This window comes from Microplitis mediator, chromosome 6, assembly GCF_029852145.1.
Source record: "Microplitis mediator isolate UGA2020A chromosome 6, iyMicMedi2.1, whole genome shotgun sequence".
NCBI classification, from domain to species: Eukaryota; Metazoa; Arthropoda; class Insecta; order Hymenoptera; family Braconidae; genus Microplitis; species Microplitis mediator.
In genome coordinates, this window is record NC_079974.1 from 21,292,597 (window position 1) to 21,305,420 (window position 12,824).

Sequence of the window (12,824 nt, forward strand, 5' to 3'; positions counted from 1 at the left end):
CAATTTTAAAAGGTGTCGGTAAACATTTTAAATTTCCCATTTAAATAACATGCAAAAAAATTTTTTTTGATTAAAAATACTATAACTTTTGAACCGTGTGAAATAAAAATTTGGCTCTAGAATATTCTTGTAGGGCATTAAATTTCTTAAAAGAAAGTCCTGAGAGTCGAATTTGTAAACTTGATATTTCGTATACTCACAAGCTATCAAAGTCTAGAGTAAACAGAATCATACAAATTTAAAGCTTTATTTGGATTTTCCAAATACTTTTCTTTTATTGTGATCGATAACAAAATATTATTTGTTACAACGTGGATATTGTTGGTGATTCCATTACACTACATGTAAAACAAATTTTCTCGTAGTATTGATATTTTTAATAATAAAGCCTTAAATTTGTATGATTCTGTTTACTCTAGACTTTGATGGCCTTTTAGTATACGAAATATCAAGTTTACAAATTCGACTCCCAGGACTTTCTTTTAAGAAATTTAATGCCCTACAAGAATATTCTAGAGCCAAATTTTTATTTCACACGGTTCAAAAGTTATAATATTTTTAATTAAAAAAATTTTTTTCGCATGTTATTTAAATGGGAAATTTCAAATGGCTACCAACGCCTTTTAAAATTGAGCAAAAAATTTTGCCCAATGGGAGAATTTTTTTCTCTTACCCCACCCTTCTTTTCTGTACCTAAAAATTTTTAAACAGTAACTTTTTTTAGTAGTGACCCATTTTGCCCTGAAATAATTCAGTTAAAAATTTTATTTTGAAAAGTAAATTACGAAATTAACCGTAATTATAAATTACACTTTATAATTTCCGTTTCTCCTCACAAAAAAAAAAATTACTTCATCTTAAAAATTGAGTGGGCATTAAAAATAAAATAACAAAGAAATAAGTACAGTGCAAGTCCTCGTGAACAAGAGCAATTATTTAAGTATTTTATTTTATTTGTTACTTTAACGATCAGCGTCATTACTCGCAACAAAAGTGTAATGTGAAAATAAATAATACTTATCGTATAAAAATAAAACAAAAAAAATATTTAATTGTTTAATTTTATTTATCGGCAATTTTCTCTACGATTTGAATTCAAGGCTAATGTAATTTCGTAGTAGAATATATCCAATAGGAAATAAGACTAGTGTCTTATCTCTAACATAAATGAAAATGAGTCTTCTTATTGCATTGGCTTACTTTGCCTTTTTATATTATTTTTTTTTTTTATATATACATATATATGTATATACTGAGAGCAAGAAGCCATTGAGTAAAAGAGCACGTGGAGAACACGGACTTTGGTCCTTGGAGACAACAGAGGATACCCTGTCAGCTCGTTAGTATAACCTACCAGCCAACTTAAATGTATATAGAGAGAGATAACGTTCACGAGTTTTTTGGTTTTCGTAATATAACCGAATGAAATCCACAACTACAACTACCACTACCGCTATACAGAGACGACAGCGATGTTAAGAAGATAAGAATGTACCAAGGGAGATGTTTTAAAATCTCGAGCGACCGCTACGCGCATCTTCTGGGGTTGTCACACCCGAGGGCTCTGGTCATGAATAAAAGAGCAGATCAGAAACAAAAATTCAAAAAAAAGTACTGAAGAAAATTTTTGGCGGCAAAAAAAGTAAATCCGAGCTATCGATCATTGATCAGCTCGTGATAAAAATAGTTATCTTGAGTGAGCGATCAAAAATATCCCCGGGCTATTTATTGGTTTCGGCATCAGCCAGCATGTAAGCGGCATTGACTAATAACAGGAACTTTAACTCTAAAATCAACCAGAGTATCTCTTTCAGTAGCTATTTGCCGAAACTTTATTTATACTGGTGATAATCTATCGACTGATCGTTCAATCGATCGCTCAGATCGACTTTTTAAAACACAACAGATTATTATCGGTATTTTTCACTTTAAATTTATTATTATTTTTATCTTGGTACAAATTATTGTAACCGAAAACAAGCCACCAATTATCTCGTTAAAAAATTAGCATCGAAAGTAATTTGAAAAAAATTTTTCTGACATTTTGAATTGAAATTTTATCTGGGCAAAAATATCTCACTATTTTTGAGTAAAAATATTTTACTGACGTATATAGAGGAGGTGTTGCAAAATGGTCATCCCAAAATAATGAAAAAATTGTAACTTTTTTTTGTTGTTACAAATTATTACAACCGAAAACAAGCCAACAATTATCTTGTTAAAAATTAGCATCGAAAGTAATTTGAAAAAAATTTTTCTGACATTTTGAATTGAAATTTTATCTGGGCAAAAATATCTCACTATTTTGGAGTAAAAATATTTTACTGACGTATATAGAGGCGTGTTGCAAAATGGTCATCATAAAATGATGAAAAAATTGTAACTTTTTTTTGTTGTTACAAATTATTGCAACCGAAAACAAGCCAACAATTATCTCGTTAAAAATTAGCATCGAAAGTAATTTGAAAAAAATTTTTCTGACATTTTGAATTGAAATTTTATCTGGGCAAAAATATCTCACTATTTTGGAGTAAAAATATTTTACTGACGTATATAGAGGTGTTGCAAAATGGTCATCCTAAAATGATGAAAAAATTGTAACTTTTTTTTGTTGTTACAAATTATTGCAACCCAAAAAAAAGCCACCAATTATCTCGTTAAAAAATTAGCATCGAAAGTAATTTGAAATTTTCTTTTTGGACATTTTGAATTGAAATTTTTTATTGATGACAATAATCTGAGCAAAAATATCTCACTACTTTGGAATAAAAATATTTTACTGACGTATATAGAGGAGGTGTTGCAAAATGGTCATCCCAAAATGATGAAAAAATTGTAACTTTTTTTGTTGCTACAAATTATTACAACCGAAAACAAGCTACCGATTAAATTATCTTGTAGAAAATTTTTTAATCTTATTTTAGGTCTTGGAAACACGATAAAAATATTTAAATATCAATCGGTATTTGTGAAAATAAAAAATTCCGGCTACCTGTTTCTAAGATTTATCTGTTTTTTTCGATCTTTACGTAACATTCTGAGTTTTAAAAATTTTCGTCACTAGTTTTTATAGAGCTAACGATAAAATATAGGATTTAACATGAAGTATTAGTATTAAATATTATTATTTTTTGTGGGGATTACATTGTACGTGGATAAAAAAATGCAGACACGAAAGTGGTCCGTTTGCCTTTCACGTCGTTTTCGATGAGCCAGGAAGAGAATGAGAATAAAAATAAAAAAATGGGTATAAAATGACGGGGAAAAAAAATAAAATAAAAAATAAAGAAACGAGAGGACGTGAAAAAGTCGACTAACGAAAACGTGACATCGATGATACTTGAGAGAACTACGTTTTTCTTGTCCTCGTCTTTTTCTCGGACTGGGTTACCTAGACCGCGGCTTTCTCCCTCTACTTGGTCCCTTGTAGCATCTCTAGATGGCAGAATGAATTCAATTCTTCTCTCCAAAGAATAACCACTACTTTAACTGTATATATAGAGAGGCTTTTGTTACCTCGTGCGGTTGCCTTGAGTCACCGATACTTTCAATATGACTTGAGAGCTATTCAAATATAATGTACATATATGTGTCTGTATATTTTTTTTCTTCATAAATCATGTATGGACTTTTTTATAGTTAGTCAATAGAATAAACAATCATTATATTAAATTATGTGAGTGATTTAAGTTTTTAAATGTTTGAAAGCCAGTGACAGGATTCGGAATAATTATGTCCAGGTTCGAATACAGGGCATGGATTTTTTTCAAGGTTCAAAAATTTTTTTTTTAAATTCTAAATATAAAAATTTCTATAAACAAAAATCATTCAAAAAATTCTAATTTATATTTTTCTAAAAAAATATTTTTGAGTAAAAATTTTAATTGCAAAATTTTTGAGTACACAATTTAAATTTGTACGTCAAATAAAAATAATTGTCTGCGTCTAAGTACAAGACTTGGAATTTTCTTTCAATCCGTAAAATAAAAATCTTTTTTTATGGTAAAAATTTAAATTAATTATAAATTGCAAAAAAAAATGACATAATGGTAATGAATAATTAATGATGTTTGGTTTTTAGTATGCAACTGTAATCTTCACGCCCGAAAATGCCGTTTTAATGTGGAACTATACAAGCTGTCGGGACGTGTAAGCGGAGGCGTATGTCTGTCATGTAGACACTTTACTGCAGGAAGACACTGCCATTACTGTCGTGAGGGCTACTACAGAGATCCAACAAAACCGATCACCCACCGCAAGGCTTGTAAACGTGAGTAAACCACATTGTTAAATTGCACAGAAACCCTTTTCCGCCCCAATACAACAACTTAGAAACACCGCTGAAAGACGTTCCTGTACTGCGGTTCACCGCAAAAACCTCAGCTTCACTTTTGTCTGATATTATTCAAACATGACCTGACAATTTATGATAAACAATATCAAGTCCCGCGGACACAACCTCAATAGCCAGCCCTAGACCTAGACCCTGTCCACGTTTTGTGTTTAGGTAAAGATATAGATGTAGTAGAATTTACAAGCTGGAATTCCCCGACTGGCTCAAGGAACAGAACATTAATATCATCAAAGAGCAAAGGGAATCGTTAATTTGCTCGGTGGATCATTCAAAGGATGTCATGGAATTTCCTATTCCTATTTCTATTCCTATTCGAATCTCAAAACTACTTGAGGCTTTTACCTAAAGTACCACTCGGAAACTGCGGCTACGTGTCGTCTCGTTCTATTCCGTTTTAACCTCCGCCTACTTTGCTCCCTATATACATTACTCGAGACTTTAAAATCTTACCACACTCAAATATATACCAGCATCAGCAGCCACTTGCCGGTGCACAGGTTAAGCAATATAACCAAGATATTCGACTAGTACGTGACGACAAAGTTACATTTGAATTGTACTACTTGTCCTAAACTATTTAAGTTATTTTTTGTAACAAAATTTTTTTTAAATTCAAATCGTGATTTAAATTTTTACTACTCATTATATTTTTTTAAAAATCTACAATAAATTATTGCACACCTCAAGCGCGAAAGCGCTGGTGTGCTTTATGATCGTTCTAAATTTTTTGACTCATTCACTCACATTGAATTATCTCTAGACTTTTTCGATTACACTAAAATGGGTCAAATTTTATACCAACACAAAGACAATTTATTAAAGAATAACTTCGACCCAATATTAAGTCGATTAATAATTTCATTAATTAAATATAAATTATTTTAATCCCAGTGACACGAGTTGTCAATTGTCCTGTATGAAACTTAGTAAACCAAATAACTCTCGATAGACACAATTAATCGGCCTAACTTTTTTTTTATTATCTTTGTATTTTTGATCACAAGAACTCTATTGAAAATTACTGTCTAAATTCTTTTAGTTTAATTGTAATTAAATAAAATAATAAGACTGATTATTCACGAAAAGTTCAGCGGCCATTTTTATTTTTACTATTGTTATTATTACAACAGTAAATTTTTTTTTTCTTTTTTTCTCCCCATCAACTACTGGCAGCAGCACTAGCGTAAAACAGTAGGATTAAAAAAAAGAGCGACATCTACAACAAAAATGCGGGATATTTAGAAAAAATTTTAATAAAAAAAAAAAAATTAAACTGGAATTAAGAAATAAAAAAATCAAATTAATAATTAAAAAGTTGAATTAAAAAATTCATAAAAAAAAAAAGTAATGATTAAAAATGAAATGAGCGATTGAGGTGTGCAATTTTGGATTTTCCAACATTTTTTTCTTATTTTTTCCCGCGTAAAATTTTAAAAAATCTTTTACTCAGAGAAATTAATTTTTCTCATATTAATTTTACTGAATGCATGTTCGAGCCTTTCTTCTTTTTATTAAAAAAAAATATGTATATATATGGATAGAATAGTTATAACGTTTTCACGCACGTATACACGTCGAAACACATTTACTTAAGCATCAGAGAGGACACATATTCCGCAGTATAATGTATAGCTGAATGTATGCCTGGTGTATGAGCTCGGAAAGCGTGAGTTATAGGGTGCTCGAGGCATATACGGTAATATTAGAAACTTCCCCTGTTTGCGTAGCACGCGTGACCGTACCAACTTATATGCCAGTGTACTCTAGCACATACGTTACTGTTTAAACTCACTGTACAGTACCTACTCTATCTACCACTCATGCAAGTCTTGTCTCATGCTGCTTTCTATCTCAACTCAGAGCTCTATACCTCTACTTGTGTTTAACCCTGTGCCGCCACCGAGAGTACTGCCTCAAGCAAGGGTTCTTCCTCAAACAGAATCGGTCACAGTCATCTCATCTCACTGTTCTCCCGCCGTACCTCTTCTACCTATTCTGTCTCTTCAATTTTTTATCTTTGTCTTTAAACAACAACAACAATTGTAGTGAATATTGAAAGCTATTTCGATGAAAAAAAATTTTAATTAATTTTTTTTTAATAAAATTGCGGTGATTGTTTAAGATTTTTAAAATAAAGCGACGTTATTTATTGTCAATAGATAGAAAGATTTTTTTTATATAAAAAAATTATCAATTTAGTTTGCGGAGGCCGAGTAAAATAGGGTGTCGCGCAGAAAGTAAAGAGAAAAAATATTTTACTTTATTTTTATCGAAATTACCCCATTTTGTCTGAAAATGAAAATGTTTTATATTTATTTTTAAACATACGCTGTAAAAAAACGGTGTAAATCTACGCTACCCATACAAAGTCGCCGAGCTTCGAAATTTTCCCATAGATCGGCCGATGCCTGGTTTGCAATGATTGGCCAATAAATGGCTAACTATACTGGCCCGTGCTTTTTGCTTATAAAAACGGCGCACAATTAACCGCCATTGGTTGGCCAACGGTTTGATCGACTGCCATGCTTGGCATACTGTTATCATCCGATATTTAGCCGATCTTCGGCCGATGCTTCAAAATTGGCAGCCATTCACGACCCAGAAATAGGCCGATTCTTTTTTTTGTATGGGTATTGCAATGTTAATTTTATCGGTGTTAAAATAAGTCCGTTTTAACACCACGTTTTTACAGTGGAAGTAAAAAAATAAAGAGCCTGCTCTTTGTCTATGTAAATAAATTCTACAACAAATTTTGAATTAAAAAAAATAAAATTCCGACTAAAAAAAAGGTAACAAAGAATTCACAATATAAATGTGGTTTTGTAACTAATCCTGAAGTATAATATGTAGTATTGCCAAGTACTTGAACTCGATACAAGCAACACAAGTACAGAGTAGAGAGCGAACAGTACAAAGTAAAGTAAAAGCTAAAGCTTTCTCGCCTAGTGTACTTGCATTCGCACACGTTAGCATATTCATTACCCGGCACTTAGTTAAAAGCTCCAAGCTCGAGACCCCCGATATGACTTCTTCCTACTCTCTTATACTTGTACGATCAGCAATATTAGTCTCGGTTGAGTTTCGTCCCTCTTAATATAATGTATTTCCTACAATTGATGTTCTTCCGCTTTTTCTTTCCTCTTCCTTTGTAAGTCAACCGTTTCACTCATTGTCGGCCATTTTTATTTTTTCTTATCTTTATCTTCAACGCTTTTCCTCTATTCTCAATAACTTCTTTATTCAGAATTATTCATTTGCATTATTATTTATTACTTTAAATAAAAGAATTATTCTTACTCACAAAAGACAAAGCGTTAAGTTGGTCTTTTATTTTATAAGAAGCCAGACTTTTATTTTGTAATAAAAAGTTACTAAATATTCTTGAATTTTAAATTTAAATTTTTTCATAATCAAGTAATAATTTTAATTAATTATTCAAATAATCATTATAATAATTAACTAAAGCCAGTAAACGCAGACATAATTTAAAAGAAGGCGGTTCGAGTCCGGTGAAAGTTTTCAGTCATTAATTATTTTTAAAATTAAAAAGATTCAAGTTATCAATTAATTAACAAATTAATTATTTAATTGATTGACTTTAAAAGTCCATTATAATTTATTTCTTTTGAATAAACTAATTAAAAAAAAAAAGAAAAAGAAAAATTATCAGATACGCCTGAGTAAATAAAATAAAAAATTAACTTCCGTATTGAAGAGCAATAAGAAATGTTATTTATTGTTAAGTTATTTTTTCACGATTCGATAGATAATCGACTAGGTGTGTCGTTATCGATACGAAAGAGTGGGCGAAACAAGAAGCCGTGAAAATAATAATAACAATAATAATAAGATGCTAAAGAGCTGAATAAAATGAACAGGACAGAAGTGAATTGAGTAAAAGTAAAGGCAAAGGCAAAGGCAAAGGAAAAAGTAAAGGAAAATAAAAAAAGGGTAAAGAATAAAAAAAGAGTTAAACAGTCTGGTATCTAGTTACCGTGTGGACAGGATGCCCGGCCGCTTTACCCCGTACCAAGCTTTTAATTTATTCCCACCTGGAGATCACTCGCGTTCTCTCTCGGTCCAGAGCCCCCGCGTCTTCTGGAACGAGAGAGCGATCTCTCTAGTGCACCTGATACATACAAGGTGTCTTTTTAAATACACTTGATAAATTATATCGTCCGTAACATTTTTCTTCTCATCTTCATCAACTTGCGATAAATTGGAATGTAAATATAACAACATTTATCATATTATATTACTATTATTATTGTAATCATTGTAATTATTTTCTGACCTGATAAAAGTTGTCATAATAATATTTTTTAAATATAGAGGAAGGGGGGAAAAAGGGGGTAGGGTAGGCAAAACGGGGTACCCCAAAATTTTATATTTTAAAATGACACTGAAGTTAGCAGACGTCTAATAATTTTTTGATTTTTTTTTTTTAGACGATCAACCATAAAAAAAAAATATTTGAAAAAATTGCACCTGTAGTTTTTTAAATTTTCTACATGTGCATATTTTTTAGTTTTTTTTTTCTTCGAATTTAATTGTTCAAAAAAAAATCCAAAAATTTTGAATTGTCTGCTAACTTCAGGATCATTATTTTAAACGGTTTTTAAACATTCCAAAATCACTTCTGTAAATATAATTAAGCGTTACGTTGAATTTTTTTTGGTAAACTTTTTCAAAAATCAATTGTCAGTTGAAAACTATAAATGACGTTTGTTTTATGATAAAAACTATTAAAAATTTTTTTTCTTCTTTTGTATCCAATAAACATGTGAAATATAATTTTTCTTCATGTAAATTACTTACAAAAAAATTCAACTTAATCAAATTCGTTTAAAATCCAGAAATTTTTTTTTTTTTACCTTTTCTAGAGGGTACCCCACTTTGCGCGCAGAAATGAAAAATTTTTTTTTTCAACGGTAACTGAAAATTTCTTCTATTTACTTTGAATATCATTAAAAAAAAAAAGATTTAGCGTATTTGAGTCCTCGAAAACTTGGTATTTCCTTCAGTACCCCCTTTTGCCCCTCCCTCCCCTATATATTTTGATTTTAATTAGTATTAAAAATTGTAGTTTTTTTTTAAACATATGACTTTTCGTAAATCGAATTTTTTTCATTAATTGTCACACTGAATTTTCTTTAAATGTCAATTTTTTTAATTACTGTAATTATTTCTATTGAAAATTACTCATGAAATTGATTCTAAATTATCCAAAATCTTGACCATTTCTGCGACTTTCCAGAGGCATGTGTCTGCAGAAGGTCTAGGGTCAGAAAAATTTTTTTTCTCGAGAATTTTCTATTACTATTCATGGGAAGAGTCTCAAAAATATTGTGGAACAACAATTAGTAGGTAGAACAAAAAAAATTGGGGATTCGAAATTTTTTTTACCGACAAAATGCGAGATCATTTTACCCCAATACGGTTTTACTCCTTATAGACAGCGAACTCTTGTAACAAAAAAAAATAAACAATGCTAAGAATAAAATGAACAAAACAAAAGACTGAAACCTCCGCCTCGCGATTCGGCAAAATAAATTTTATATCTCCTCCAAGTTGGTTCTAATAAAGCATACTCTCTACAGCTTATTAAGTTGTTTTTATTACGATACCGATGATTGTGCTATAATGGCTGCTATAAAATTACGACAGAGAGAAGAAAAGGCTTCAGTTGAAAGTATATATCTATAAAAGGGAGACTAGGATTTTGTTTTAATCAGATTACACCAATTAACGTGGAGTATTCGTGAAGAAGACTCACTGTTGTAGTCGGATCCTTTTCATCCGGCCAATTAGAATGCGTTAAGAAGCTTAGTGAATTGTTAGGAGCGACTACTGGTAACATAATATTTGTATGTCTACATCTATATATCATACTCATACATTTATATAGATCTTTTACGTTACAATCCGTTATTATGTCTGTGATATTTTCATTCACACGATGATTCAAGGTATTAATATTCATGTTGCCCAAACACTTGGACGTTTCTACGCATTTTATCAAATAAATTCTAGAAACGGTTTTAATATTTGAAAACTTTTGCTAAATATTTGCTCGTCCCCTCCAGTTATCGGTAAGCGTTCGGTCATATAAGTATACATATATATAAGATGAATTTCAAATACTACTTACCGAAGGAGATTTGTCAGCTTACGTCGACGTTTCACTTTACAACTAGTCTGCTTCGTAGATCAGCTTTAATGTTCGAAACTTATGGGTTAAGTCCTTAAATACTTGCCCGCTACTTACAATTTGTCCAATTGGTTCTATTTCTTAGTCTAGAACAAATAAGAAGAAGTAATAACAGTTAGTACTGCAGTAGATAATTAAAAAAATTTTAAGAGTCCGTTACACTGAAAAATAAAAATATTTGTCCCAAATAAATCAATTTATTTGTGGCTTTTTTAAATATTTCTTAATGGCAAATAATAAATAATTTGACTGAAGTTATTTTATATAATTTAATTATGGTAAGTGAATGATATATTTGTGGTCAAGATATTAAATTTGTGAAGAATATCGGAAAATTTGGCGATACTTCCCGTGTAAAAAAAATTTTTAAGAAAAAGTCAAAAAAGTGTTGACTATTCTAAACTTCAAAACATGACACAACTACGAACTTTTTTTGAACGCTTTTTAAACTTTTAAAAATTCAAGAGAAATATCAATAACTATCCTCATATTATTAAGATATGCTGAAACGAAAAACGTTCAGAAATGGTTCAAAATCAGTTTTTTCTGAACGTATTTTGCACTGAAAAATGTTAATTTGTAGTATTATGTCAAATGTTTTTTTCTATGTATTTTCAGAAGTTTGAAAATTGTTTAAAACAAGCTCGTCATTGTGTCAAGTTTTGAAGTTTAGACTAGTCAACCCTTTTTTGACCTTTTTTCAACAATTTTTTTTACACGGGTTGAGCACATGGCCCAACTAACCTTTATTTGCATTACAGCAATTGGATCGTTTCTTTACCCCAAATAAATCATTTATTTCACGCAATTAAATTGCTCAATTATATTATTGCTTTCTCACAATTAAATATTTATTTGGCTATATCCAAATATACGATGTCTTTGGCTCAAATAAATCTTAGTCGGCTCAAATAAATTTTTTTTTCAATGCCTTGATTAAACAACTGAATTCGATCGAATTAAATTTTTAATTCTATTTAATTCAGATAAATTCTGTTAATTCGGTACCTAACTTGAAAATGAATTCTGTCTAATTCGGCAGGAAAACCAGAATTTGTCCAAATTAAAACGAATTTAAATAATTCTATTCGGCTTAATTCTGTTTAATTTGAAAATAATCCTCAAATTTCTAAATCTGACTCCGAATTAAACTGAATTAAAACGAATTTGAAATTTTTAAATCGGTTTTATTCTATTTAATTCAAATTCAAATTTTCAATTCAGTTGAATTCTGTTTAGAAGAATTCGACAGAATATAACAGAATTAAAATTTTTAATTCGGTCGAATTCAGTTATTTAATCAGGGTGTAGAGTTTTTAGAATTTTTTTAAATTTGTTCGTAAACTTCTGTACAATATTTTTTTTTTATTTTAAAATGTAAAAATAATACTTGACTATAAAAATAATTTTATTTTCCTAATCGATGAAAAAAATAATAATAATTATAAATTTTAATTTTTATTCGAGCAATAAAACAGATAAGGATCAATAGTCTTAACATTTAAGTTTGAGTTTTATATCTTATTATGGGTATTAGTTAAAATAAATATTAGGGTATATTTGCATGTATATATTTTGTTGTAAAATATTTTCCCATAGGAGTGTAGGGCAACAAAACGACACGTTACGGACACCTGCGGTGACTTGGTCGTCGTTATGAATCGTCGGGTTCTCTCGAGTCGTTATTAAAAGTCGAGACAATCGCGACGTGCCATCGATTCATGTTTAAAAGTGTGACTGAAGTTGAGACACTCGGCTTTATAAATACAAATACAAATATAAATAAATTAAAATGCACGACATTTAATTATAAATATTTCAGTAGCTGAGATTTTTAAGAACAGACGAGTACCTTGTTGTTCAATTTATTAAATTGGAGTGAGCAGCTTAACGAGACATAAAAAAAGTGGGATAAAAAAATATTTCTTTGTATTATATTAAGACGGGAAACATAAAAATGAATAAAAGTCGCGTGATAAGAGGAAAAAAAAATTATCAAGCTGAATTCATGAATTTGTGTCAGTTGAGTACGAGAGGAGTAGAGTGGATGAAAGAAAAAATTAAAATGTCGAAAAAGATTAAAAAAATTTATAATGGTGAGAATAGAGAAGAGTCGCGAACTACGGAGGTGTCGAGTGGGCGGCAAGTGTGCTGAATCGTGTACTTATTCGATTGTAAAACGTCAATCGAATAGTCTCTACGTGCCACTGACCCGACTATCGATTAAACCGATGCCTTTAAAACATGTGTTTATTTTAT

General features: G+C 30.2%; 1 protein-coding gene across 1 annotated transcript in view; it reads left to right on the forward strand.

Moving 5' to 3' along the window:
- The window catches only part of LOC130670649 (netrin-1-like), a 103,562-nt gene that overhangs the window by 49,105 nt on the left and 41,633 nt on the right, over window positions 1–12,824 (forward strand). Inside the window, exon 2 of the mRNA XM_057474099.1 lies at window positions 4,082–4,270. Coding sequence (XP_057330082.1) covers window positions 4,082–4,270 — 189 coding nt within the window. The remainder of the gene's footprint in view (window positions 1–4,081; window positions 4,271–12,824) is intronic.